At 49.1% G+C, this 13250-nt stretch overlaps 1 protein-coding gene across 3 annotated transcripts in view; it reads left to right on the forward strand.

Annotated features, from left to right (window-relative positions):
- Positions 1-13250, forward strand: part of LOC114000743 (schwannomin-interacting protein 1) — a 134079-nt gene that overhangs the window by 69848 nt on the left and 50981 nt on the right. Inside the window, exon 1 of one of the 3 annotated variants that reach the window (XM_039389947.1) lies at positions 10937-11545. The exons of the other annotated variants lie outside the window; for them this stretch is intronic. Coding sequence (XP_039245881.1) covers positions 11540-11545 — 6 coding nt within the window. The 5' untranslated portion in view covers positions 10937-11539. Of the gene's footprint in view, positions 1-10936; positions 11546-13250 lie in introns of those variants that run through there. 3 annotated transcript variants of the gene reach the window in all.

The raw sequence follows: 13250 nt of genomic DNA on the forward strand, positions 1-13250 counted from the left end.
GAAAATAGAGCTGTTTGGGAGCTGCACCTGAGAGCTGTGGGAGCACATGTTGATGATGTTTCATCTGTGGGAGCCACAATTTATTGCACTGAATATGGAGCATTGACAGAGAAGTGATGATGCATTTAACAACTGCACGCTTGGTTATAGCAGGAATTACTGTGGGAACAGAGAACACAGCCCTGGGTGCTGCTGCTGCTTCCCTGCCTGTGCTCTTGGGGTGTTGTTTTATGAACAATATCAGTGGAGCAGCTTCTGTCCCTGGATATCAACTCAGTTCTGCTCTGGACAAGTCGGTCTCGCAGGATTAGTTTAAAAAATCAGATTTTCTCGTGGTTGGAGGATTAAGGTGTTTGCATTCTCCATTTGAGGTGTTTTGTGCTTACACAAAGGGAGGTGGCTCCAAGCAATCTCTCTCCTGGGACTCAGAATTCCTTCCCAATATCCCATCTAGCCCTGCCCTCTGGCAGTGGGAAGCCATTCCCTGTGTCCTGTCCCTCCATCCCTTGTCTCAAGTCCCTCTCCAGCTCTCTTTAAGCACTGGAAGAGGCCCTGAGTTCTGCCCAAACCTGTGGGCTGAACAATCCTGATTTTCTCAGCCTCTCCTCAAAGGAGAGGTTTTCCATCCCATCTCTTTCTCTCCCATTCCCCCGTGCCCAGCCATGGATTGATGGCCAGACCCTCACAACCCTTCAGCCCGTGACTGATGAGCTGCTCTCCCTCACACCTGCCATGCAGGGGAACAAGTGCTCAAAAAAAACAAATGGGAAGAGTGTTTACATCTTGTGTAAACACTTTGCATTTTAATTGAACTAAAGTGTCTGCCCAGGCATGGAACAGCTTTGTGTTCCAGCACAACAACGTCCCAGCTGTTCCCACCCTGGATCCCTCACTGACAGTCCCTGGCAATTCCTGGGGGGGGAGTGGGGGGGAAAATCCACTCTGTGCTTTAATAACTAACCCTGCAAAACAAGGAGTGACAGCAGAAAGGCCAGGACGTGTTTCTTTGATAAAATAATGCCTAGGAACTCCTCAGCTGAGCGTGGGGAGGATCCTGGGTGGGACACGGAGGTTAATCCCACCCTATGGAATTGTTGATGTTGTTCCTGGTGACAAGTTTATTGGTGTTTTATGAGTCCCAGCTCCAAAGCAAATATTTTAAATGGTGGTGAATGCTTTCTGAGGAGAAAGTTTAGCAAACCTGATCAAAGGTGTGCTCAGTGGGGGGATGTTCCCATGGAATCTGCCCCGGGAGCTGGGAGAGGCCGTGGGGGCAGCTGGAGGGAGGAGAAGCAGCACATCCATGCTCCAGCATTGCCTGGGGTGGGAGCCTGGGGCTCCTCTGCAGTGTTTGGCTCCAGGGTGGCCTCAGGACCATTTCTGTAAGAACTGTGCTCTGCTGCCACATTGGAGTTCACTCCTGCTTGGGGTTTTTTTAACCTCAAACCCCTAAATTTCCTATTTTTATGGTATAACTTGGCATTTCTTAGCAGCAAAACCCCATGAGTTCATCTCCACATCCATTTGATGCTTTGCACATCCCAGCACTGTAATGAAGTGAGCAGGTGCAGGAGTGGAATTCCATCTTTTTGCAGTGCTCCCAAAGCCCAGACAGGGAAAGTTGTGCCCTGTGAGCTGGGGAAGGATGGGCTGCCCACCTCAACTCCTCCTGGGGCTCCTTTGCATCAAAGGAGAAATGTTTGTGTTTTCTTGGGCTGTCCAAAGAATCCCAGACTGGTTTGGGTTGGAAGGGAATTTAAAGCTCAGCCCAGTCCCACCCCCTGCCATGGTCAGGGACACCTTCCATAGACCAGGTTGCTCCAAGCCCTGTCCAAGCTGGCCTTGGTTGGGCCTTGAACTCCTGCAAGCAGCTGATGTAGGAGGTGCTGTTGGAGGGTATTTCAGGGAGCTGTAGCTCTGTCTGGTGTCAATCCCTGCTGACAGGAAGGCTCAGACCCATTTATTGAAGGTGGCATTGAGCAAGCAGATGCTGCTAAATTAACAGCTAGGAAAAATTACCTTGATGTCACAATCCCTGAGGGAATTAATTAACTTGTGTATCAGTGACAAGACAGAGCATCACGAGCTGCTGTGACTCACACACACGGATTTCTGTGGCAATTTTTGCTCTGCAGTGACTTGGTTGGCCAAGGTACCCCAGTGTGAGGGGGAGCAGAGGGAGGGAATGATGTGTCCCTTGGCCACGAGGAGCTCCCAGCCCTTGTTGCATTGGAAACATCATTCCTTGGGCATCTTCTACAACTGGGATTCTCTGCCTTGATTTATTTTAACCCAAATGTGGGAATTTTTACGGAAGTGCCTTTCCATGCTCATCTGCTCCCCTGACATATACAATATAGGAAATAAAAGCCTTATAAAACTGTATAAAGTAATCTATAAATATGCTTTAATTAAGTTTAAACTCTTTATCAAACATGGGATCAACCACAGACAGGGAAAAAGTTGGCACTGCTGGAAGTAATTCCACTGCTGGGATTATGCAACACTTGCTCCAAAACTCCAGTCACCTTTCCCTTAAATTCCCCATTGATTTAGAGAACTTGCTTTATTACCTGACAGGCTTTCTCCTTGCCTGCATTTATTTTGATTTTGGAGAGCTTTCAGCCATGCCTTTATCGCTGCTGAGGAGTAAAATATCTGTTCCAGCCCGAGCCATAACTCTCCCCCCCTGCCCAGGGACTGTATTCCCGTGGCCATAGATCACTCCAGTTATTGCCAAAAAAGCACCAGCACATCACATTGCAAATTAGGGGCTGAAAGCCAGGCCTGGGCCAATTATGTGTGGCTGAGGAAAATCCTTTACTGCCCAAACTTAGTTTAGACAAAGTTCAGGGAGAAAATCCCAAACCGACGGTCAGCGACGGCTCCTTCCTGATTTTATTTGAAGATCTCCCTGCCCGTGGCAGGGGGCTGGAATGGGAGGAGTTTGAAGCTCTATTCCAGCCCAAACCAACTGATGATTGCAGAAATTCTGGCAGGGGGAAGGTGGTCACTGGAGCGTCCCCAGGGGGTGGGAGCAGGAGGTGGGATCTGTGCCGTCCATGGGGTGGGAGCAGGAGGTGGGATCTCTGCCATCCCACGGGATTTTGGCCCTGGGTTCAGGGGTTTTGGTGCCCTGCCCTGACAAACAACTTGCTGAGCCCTCACCATGGAGGGGAAACCTCCTCTAAACGATGGAGAAATGATACCCAAGGCTAATTAATGCCCTTTTAATTACTGAAACAAGGAGAGGTATCCAGCCAGCACCCTCAGTGTGGTGGTACCCACCGAGGCTGCTCCACCCCACCCAGAGCCTGCACCCTGCTGTGCTCCCAAATCCCCCCAAAACAGGGAGAGCCCACAACTCTTCCTAATCCTTCTCTCCATGGGGGTTCAGACCCAGAAACCCGGAGCAGGAGGGTGGGAATTCCTCCTGGTTGTGCCTGAGCCACGTTAAAGCCACATCTCTGTCTCCTGCAGCTCCAGGGGCAGCTTAATTACTGATGGCTCTTAACAGGGCTCATTTTAGACACCTCGTTGCTATAAAAGGAGATCAAAGCACACTTTTAATGTAAAAAATGGAGTGAAACACGTGTCTGGTGACTCTGGAAGCGCAGGAGAGGGAAGGGAGCTGCTCTGCTGGTGGCCAGGGCTTTGCTGGGCTCTCCTGGTGCTCCCCAGCCCCGTCCTTCCCACCCTCCTCCTCTCTCTGGAACATTAGCAAAGTAAAGAAATATGAATAAATTAAATGCAGCATGAATTATTTACCCATCTGAGGCGTCTCTTGCAGCCTTCCCAGAGCCCCTCCTCCCCCCTCTGTGGCGCAGCTCGGGTTGGGTTGTGTTTTTTTTTTAAATTATCTAACATTTCTTTCAATTTTTAATTCTCCCCCACTGTTTAATAATTGATGGCAGAACTTTCTCTGTAAGATCTTTTTCTGAGCAGCGCTGCAGGGCTTGGAGAGAGGCCTCAGAGAAGATAGGTAAGGGGGGAGGCTGATCCCCTGTACCCACCACTGCCCACATGGAAAATAACTTCATTTTTGAACTTACTGGTGTGTTTTTCTTGTCACTCTGCTCCTGTGTGGACTTTTCCCAGCCTTTTTTATTGTCTGCTCAACCCCTTTTTTTTAATCTTATTTTTTTAGGCGCTTCTCTCTCCTACCATTTGCCTTCTGTACCACAACCCCCACACTGATTTTTCTCTGGTCTTTTTAATATTATTTTATTTTTAATAACCTTTCACCCCATTTTTTACTGCTTACTCTATTTTCTCTGGATGATTTTCCCTCCTGCTTTGCTCAATCGTGTCCCCCACTAACTGGCCATACTGGAAGTCCTTTGAATCCTGAATATTTTACGATATTTCCATATTTCCAACAGCAGATGGACCTAGAAAGCCAAATTCTGGGCTTTGTTTTCTCACAGCTTATTTTGGTGTGATCAGGGCACAATTTGCTCCTTGAAAATGAAAAATTCTCTCTTGAATGACATTCCCCACCCTCTTCCTTTAAACCTTGAAGGAATTTCCTGTCTCTTCTGGGAGGGATCCCCTGAAGTTTTCCCTCATCCCTCAGCGCCCGCAATGGCAAAAGATGATGCAGAGCAAATATCTTTAAATATCATATTTTTTTCCCCTGAAGGAGACTTGCAGGGAGTGCTTTGTACCCAGTTTTCAGCTGGTTCTAACACCAGATTTTAAATATACCCACATGAAACACTCAGAGCAGGGCACTGAGGACTCTCCTCCAGGGATTCTCTCGCTCCAGGTGTCAGCCTGAATTTCCTGTCAGGACTCAGAACATCCCAACAGCTGCTCTTGAAACTTTAACAGCTTCCTTTGAGTCCATTAAGAAAGAGGATTTTAGCCTTCAGAGCAGGCTTAATGTTCTCTCTGAGAATATTTCCCCCCCCCTCTGATGGGGGTGAGGTTTCCAAGCTTTATTAAGGAGAAGTAAATTATGACAACTTAAAATTGAAAAGGCATCAGGCAGCGCAGGGCTGGGGGTTGGAAGGGTTCTTTGGAAGGGTTGGAATGTTAGTCTGGGATTGCCTTCTTGGTGGTTTGGCTTGGAAAAAGAGAGACCTTTTTCCTGCCTCCTTTTTCCACAGAGCTTATAGAGATGAGAGGAGATTGATGTGCGAGTTCTGCCAGGGTTGGTGCTTGTAAATGAATCCCCATTTCTGAACTTTCTGCAACTTGCTCATTGCTGGAAATATTTCCAACTTTTAGTTATATTTTTATATCGATTTGTGTGATGATTTAGGTTGATTTATGTGATGATTTTTATATTTATATCGATTCATATGATTGTTTTTATACTTATATCGATTTATATGATGGTGTAACGTGCTGGAGTTGGGGTGGTGTGGGGGTGAGGACACAGCAAGGACAACCAGTTCCCCCTCTGTGGCCATGCTGGGTTTGGGGTTTTCTTGTTGGTTTTCTTTGGTTTAGGTTTTATTTCTTTGCTCAGTCGGTTTGCAGCAGGAAGGAGAAGTGTTTCTGTGCCAAGGCAATGGAACACAAATAATTGAAACCCTACCCAGAAAATATGGAATCCTGGAATTGTTTGGGTTAGAAGGGACCTCAAAGACCATCTTATCCCACCCCCTGCCATGGGCAGGGACACCTCCCACCATCCCAGGTTGCTCCAACCTGGCCTTGGACACTCCAAGGGATCCAGGGGCAGCCACAGCTTCCCTTTTCCCACCCTCACAGAGAAGAATTCCTTCCCAATATCCCATCTAACCCTCTGGCAGTGGGAAGCCATTCCCCCTTGTCCTGTCCCTCCATCCCTTGTCCCCAGTCCCTCTCCAGCTCTCCTGGAGCCCCTTTAGGCCCTGCAAGGGGCTCTCAGGTCTCCCTGGAGCCTTCTCTTCTCCAGGTGAAAATTCCCAGCTCTCCCAGCCTGGCTCCAGCTCTTGGAGCATCTCCGTGGCCTCCTCTGGAGTCACTCCAGCAGCTCCACATCCTTCTGATGTTGGGGGATTCAGGAAAACCTCAGAAATCCCTAAAAACTCCTTAGAAACTTTGACTGCAGTGCTTTGAAAGGTGAATTTTGCCTTGGAGAACTCGTTTTCCTCATTTCCCACGGCACTGCTGGGGCAGAGCTGGGGGCAGCAGGAGGGGCAGGACCTGCTGGGGGGGTCTCACAAGAGACAACCAACCCCATCCACCCTCCCAGGAGCCCTTGGAGCTCCTGAAAATCCTGGTAAATCCAGGCAGGTCCTGGTGCTCAGTAAAACCTGCCCAGTGGGGTGGGCTCTGCACTTTGGCCATATTAGGCAGAGACTTTGTGCAGAAATTCAAATTATAGCCATTTCCACCCCAGATAATGGTAATTGCTGTTTAATACTTTTACATCCTAATACCCTTACAAAGCACAAAGAATTATTGGGGATCTTTCTCCAACGATCTCTTTTGATGAAGAAAATATTCCCTGGGAGTTCTTGGCATTAATTCCGACTGGCTGAGAGCGGTGGCTTAACGTAAGCTGGGCTTGAGCAGGCAAAGAAGAGATTTCAAAGCCCCAAAGCAATACAAAGATGTGAAAATGAAGTGACACACACATTTTTGAAACCAGCTGGAGAATAGCTGGGAGAAATAAAACATGGTTTTAGAAGTTTAATCTCCCAAGGCTTGGAAACGCTTCACCCCAGCCCGTCTGTGTTCAGCATCCCTGGATTCTGACAGTGATGGGAGAGGCAGGGATTGCATCACTCTGGGGCTGTTCTTTCTTGTTGTTTTAGCAGAAAGCCTGGCTTTATTTTAGAACCAAACAGAAGGAGTGATTTAGGCAGAGTGTGAATCCTAAAATCCCAGAATGGTTTGGGTTGGAACATCTCATCCCGCTCCCTTCCACCAGAGCAGGTTGCTCCAAGCCCAGTCCAACCTGGCCTTGGCCACTTCCAGGGGTAGGGAACATCCAACCTGGCCTTGGCCACTTCCAGGGGTAGGGAACATCCAACCTGGCCTTGGACACTTCCAGGGGTAGGGAACATCCAACCTGGCCTTGGAGACTTCCAGGGATAGGGAACATCCAACCTGGCCTTGGAGACTTCCAGGGTAGGGAACATCCAAACTGGCCTTGGACACTTGGGTGGAGCAGCCAAAGCTTTCTTGGAAGCAGCAGTGCTGGTTCAGACAGTTGTATTTCTTTCTGAGGAGACATTTGAAATCAGATTTCTGATTAATCCCAGCCTGGCACGTCAAGGTCAGACTGGATCCCTAAAATATTTAATGCCTGAGGAATTAGGCTGGTCTGTTTGAGGGTAATCTTGGGGAAGGCAGTTGTGAGAGGAGTTGTGAAGTGATACCCATCTTTCAGAGGTGACTGGTGTCCATCCACCTCCTGGAGTTTAATTAAAATCAGTGATTGAGCTGTTATTGCTTGAACAGTCATGTTGACACTGTACTCTTCTGGAATTGCTTTATCCCAGTCTTTGTTGTCTCATGGAATTAGGGCTGGGGAATGGGACAAGCACCTGTGGGTACCAGGGGGCCACGTCCAGACCTGGCCAGCCAAGGCAGCCCCAGTGGAAGAGGAGGAGGAGGAGGAGGAGGAGGAGGAGGAAGCAGGAGAGGCTTTGCAGGCTGAGCAGCCCATTTCAAACCCCCCCCAGTTCTGCAGGAACAGGGACTGGCCCCAGTGATCAGGTTAATGAACCACAGAGAGGATTTATAGAGGAGCCATTACTCTCCCAGGTCAAAGCAATTTTAAAAAATGCCTCAATATTAGTTTGGATAACAATTCATTATCACCAGCTGAGAACTGAGCAAACAGTGGATCTGTCTTTGGAGGGGTTTTTCTCCAGGCACTTTGGGATGAGGTGTTAAACTGGAGATAGAAACCTCAAACAGGGTCTGTGGCCACAGGAAAAACCAATTTCCACCTTTCTGAATTCAGGGGGGTTTATTTTCCTGGAGTGACAGAATGGTTTGGATTGGGAGGAACTTTAAAGATCATCTCATTCCACCCCCCCTGCTTTTAGATCAGCTCTATTAAATAAATCTCTCTCTCAAATACACATCAAGGGAACAAACAAAGCACCATTACAGTGACACATTTAAAAGCTGCTGTGCTAAAAACAACATGTTACTGCGAACCACAGTCAACCAGGAATAAATGGGAGCATTAAACAGAGTTTTCCATAAATGTTAATGCATTTTAATCTGCTCTACTACCTACCTGCCAATTAAATTCCACCATACACTTGTAATAATGAAATAAAACATGGCAATAAAAGTATACAGCAGAGTTAACCCTTGGCTGTGTGGCAGAGGAGGTGTGGGAAGAGCATGTCCTTCCTCCCAGACTTGGAATGGGTTTAACAGGGTCGAGCCCGTGGCTGTGCAAGGGCACAGCCACACACTGAACCAAATATTCTGAGCAAATTACGTGTTTTTTAATTGCAAACCTTTTATTGCTGGGTTCTAAAAACCTGAAGTGGATTTAAAAATATATATATAAATTAAATGCCAAGTTTGAAAAGTCGGGGGAGCTGCCTGGTGCTGATTATAAAGCTCCAACAAGAGTGGGGTGAGCAGACAGAGGGGCACAATTGTCAGTAAATAAAAATGACAGTGGGGTTTAATTAAAACAGAAGGAACTGTGTGAAACCTGTGGGTAGCTGCTTGTTCCTGTGTGTGGCAGGGAGGCAGCAAGGGGGGAGGTTTGTCTGGCTCCTCCTGTTCCCCTCCTTGAAGGTGAGGAGCAAAGGCTGAGGAGTGATTTTGGGGTGGTGCTTGGTGGGTCTGCTCTGCCCTGCAGGACACGGAGAGGCTTGGATTTGGGATGCTCTGGAGCTGGTGCTGCCTTCTAGAGCTGCTGGTTCCCAGTTCCTTGGCAGTGGGATGGGAGTGGATGATGCTGCTGGAGGTGCTGAGGCTTCTCCCCCCCAGCTCTACGTGGGACTCAATGATTCCAAGGGTTTCCAGCAGAAATCAGGACTTGTTTCTGGGTGACTTTTATTGCAAATGTGACTTGTCCGACAGGAGGTTTCTGCAGCTCTGGGAATGCAATCCCAGCAGCTGGAATTCCTCACAGTTCTGGTGCCCATGTCCCCCAGGATGACCCCGGGCTGTGCTGCCCTTCTCCTGAGGCTCAGGGAACACCACGGGCACCCCAAAGGAGCCCAAAAGGCAGGTGCCACCTCTCAGCCCCCCTTTGGCCTGTCCAGCACTGTTGTCTCAGCACTTTTCCAGGTGACTGGCTGAAATATGGATGTGGTTACTCCAGGGCAGGTCCTCTGAGCCATCAGTTCGTGTCAGGTCGACTCAGTGCAGCCTTTGAGTCAAGAAAAGTGAAATCCAGGCAGGTTTTCCTTGGTGTTCATCCCCTGAACGATGAGGTAGGGTTTGGGTGGCTTTGCCAGAGGTCTCCAGAGGTGCTCATGGGCTGGGAGAGGTGGGTCTGTGTGGTCCTGGTGATGGCCCATCACCCCACACCTTTCTGCTGCCTCCTGCCATCCTTTTTCCCCCCTTTTTCTGCACGTGGGTGGCAGAGGGGATGGAGCAGATGGTCCTTTGGGGAATGTGAGCACTTGCTGAGATGTGTTCAAAGGATGACCATGGGAAAAGGGTGATGGCGTCAGGGAAAACTTCTGAGCTGCAGAGATGTGTTTGTTTGTGCTCCAATCTCTTCAGGAATTAGCAGAAACCTATTAGGGAAAGGCCTAATCCCATATTGGAAAGGGGGGATTAAGCAACCCAAAGACCTGCCCGTGCCTGAACTTGTAGCACCTTGTGAAAAGTTCATTAATTGTCACTTGCAGCACCAGAGTCAGGGCCAAACTGGCTCTGGAGAAAAGGATGGAAGAGCTGAAGGAAGAGAAACAGGTTTTTATGAGCAAAAACAAGGTCCTGCCCCTCACAGCCCACCTTTAATCACCCTCAGTAGAATTAGGATGGAGCTCCCAGTTGAAATGAGTGATTTGAAAAACCCTACTAAATTCTGAGCAAGTTTCCCAGAGTTTCAAATCCCAGAGTTGGCTCCTGCTCGAGCCCATCCTACAAAGCAATTCCACATTCTCAGCCCTAGTAAAGTCAGTGTAAATATTTACAATATTCACTTCTGTGTGAAACACAAAAAAAAGGAGATTTTGTTGAAATTAGGGGGTTATATCTGTGCCTATTTCAGCTGGAGTGGAGCTACAGGATCCTGGGAATTCCCCTGTGCATCCCAGGTGCCCTTCACCCTTCCCCTCTCACACACACAGCCCAGACTTAGCAGCAGGCCCAGCTTAAACATGGAAAATAATGGGTGGAATAATAAAAGCAATGAGTTGAGGCTGTGGATTTATTGGCAGGAGTTCCCTGCTGCTGAAATGTCATTTTGTTCAGGTGACAGGGCAGGAATTTCAGCTCTTCCAGCCTCGGTTGGAGCAGTGGGAGCTGAGGGAAGCATTAGGCTCCCAGGGATGAGCTAAGTGCTCCATCCTACTTCCAATTTAAAGGTGTTGTCCCTGGAATAGAGTGGACCTGTGGGATCTGAGGGGAGTGGGGGGCTCAGCGTTGTGGTGCAGCTTCAGGAGCTGCAGGTGAGGAAGGGCTGAGGATCCTCCAGGCAGGATTGAATTCATTCCCAGACCCCAGAGCAGGGCTGGGATTGCTGCAAATGGCACCTGTGGGCATCTGGGGGCAGATCCTGGTGTTAAGCCAGAGGGAGCAAAGCCTGGCCTGGCCACCAACATCAAGAGCACCACGATTTGCCATCAGCTTTGCTTAAAAAGGATTTTAAAAAAGCTCTTTTCTGGAGTTCCCAGCACGGTTACCTTCCTCAGCGTTTGTGCCTGTGATGCTGGAAGCCTCCCCTGCATTTCCACCAGCAGGCAGACTTGCAGCCTTGGAAATCCTGCCAAAAGCACGAGCTCCAGCCCTGCCTGCACTGCTTTAGCTGGAAGCAGCCGTGCTGTCCCTGTTCCCGGAGCTGTTGGAGTGGTACTTCCCACCAGGAAGGGGATGGAGACATTTATTTTCCTTAGTAAATCAGAAGGATGCTGATTAAAACACCCAGGATGGCGTGATTGTGGAAGCAGCGAGTGGAGCAGGAGGAAAGAAGTCCAAAAGGATCCAAAGTCATGACATATTAATGCCTGGAAATGTCTGGAGCTGCCGGCACGGGAAGGAGGATGAATAATTCAGACCAGACAGGATTTCCCTGGCAAGGTCGAGCCTTGTGAAAGGGGAGGCTTTGGAGAGAGCAGCATCCTGTTCTCCTGGTGTTGTGCAGAGAGATCCATCCAGAGGGATAAGGTGACTTCCAGCCCTGGCCAGCCCTTCGGAAGAGGATTATTTTGGATCCGTCGGCACCGCGGCTGCTCCGGCGGGACACGGCACCGCCGGGAGGGTTCAGCTGGAATCTCTGATGCCAAATGAATTCCAAGTCTGCTTTTCAGCTCCGCTGGTGAATCCCAGAGGGATGGGCAGCCGTGAGCAGGGCAAGGAGGGAGCGCAGCCGTAGGCACAGAGCTCCCGATCCCAACAATTCCCCGGGATTGCTCACAAAATGCCTTGAACGTGGAGCCCGGGCTGGAAGATGAATGTGAGTACCCTGCAAATCAGATGCTTTCAGCTTGAGCTCTGCTTTCAGGCTGGCCAGGCTTGTTTTTTCTTTACCCCCCCTCTGCTGAGACACAATGTGGGGACAGATCCTTTAAATAATTCCCAAAAAACCCCCTTGCACCTTGTTGGAATGAGCAGGATTTCTACAGGGAGGAAGCTAAAGGATAGGGAAGAACTTCAGTGATTCTGATTGCAGAGCCTGAACCCACCTCGTGTTGCTTTTCAAAACCACTGATTATTAAGACATTTATTTATTTATTAAGACATTTATTATTATTAAGGGTTATGCAGCATTCCTTAATAATAATAATAAATGTATTGGCTCGTGCTTCACATCCCCAGATCCATCACAGCCTCCAGGCTGAGTTCAGCAGCCCCAAATGCTTGTGGGTTTTGTTAATCTGCAAAAGCAACAGCCACAACAGCAAATATTGGATCCTTGGGAGAGATCCCAATCGATCCCGAGTCAATATTTTTATCCTTAATTTGATTTATTTGACGAGTTTTACACGGACAGTTCATTTCCCAAAGAATGTATCGAGGGCAGGGGACGGATTTCTGGGTGGCACCTCTAGGGAGCTTGGGGGAGATTTGGAAGGGAATTGTTCCAGGAGTGTTTTGAAGCTGTGGGTGTGAGATCCTGCAAGGAAGGCTGTGAGTGTCGTGGAATTTGGGATGTTGGTCTGGGATCGTGACTCAGCATCTTCAGGATGTTTGTGGGAATGCCCAGGGCTCTTCAAGATAAAAATGAGTAAAATTGGGTCTTTGGTGTCTCAGAGGGGCCAGAGCTTCAGAGTGGCTGGGATCCCATGGGAAAATCCAGTGTGTGGGTACTGCTGGACACACTTGCAGGAGCCACAGGAACGATATTTAATTCATTTTAATGCCTCAGGCAGGACACGTTCACACAGCCAGCTCTGGGGAACAGCTGGAGCATTTGGGATGAAATCTGTGGTTAGAAAAAAATGTGGCTTCAGTCTTGTTTGTGGGGAAAATGATTCTCCCTCTCTCCAGGCTGGGATATCTGGTGGGAGCCCCAACATGGCCAGCCCTCCAGGAGCAGGGAAAATTGGAATAGATCTTATGGGAGGGGATCACACAGCCCCTGGTGGGACTCTGTGTGGAGAAGCGATGCTGGAGCTCCCGAAGGAGAAGTGATGCTGTACTTAACTAACTCCTGGAAAAATCCTGTGTGCCCTCAGGAAGCAGCCTGCACATCCCTCCTCTCCATGTGTGATCCCTGGGAAGAGGAATGTGCAGAAATGTGGGGGCTCCCTGAGCTGTATTTGGGGCAAAATCCCAAAGGGTGGAGGCTGCAAAGCCGAGCTCTGGTCCTAAATCTCTGCATCCCCTGAGGAAATGGCACTTCTGGGCTCCTCACAGCACGACTTGTCCCTGCTCCTGCCTTGCCCCCTTTTCCAGAGACAAGGACACAGAGGGACTGACACTTACCAGGTGTTTTCTGGAGCAGGAGAGCTGCAGAGAGGGAGCTGCTGCTCCTCAGCCATGATGAGAATCCCTCGGGAGGGGCTGGAGGTCTCCTGGGGCACAACAGCAATTCCACGGCCAAGGATCTCATTCCAAGGGTGGAGAGGGAGAAGATCCAAGATGCAACCCCGAGGGAGCTGGTTCCCCAGCTCAGTGGAGTTCCAGTTCTGAGGGAGCTGTGTTTAGTTTGGGAGAGG

Source organism: Pipra filicauda, unplaced genomic scaffold (genome assembly GCF_003945595.2).
Source record: "Pipra filicauda isolate LSUMZ 115617 unplaced genomic scaffold, ASM394559v2 scaffold78_size3787270_pilon, whole genome shotgun sequence".
NCBI lineage: Eukaryota > Metazoa > Chordata > Aves > Passeriformes > Pipridae > Pipra > Pipra filicauda.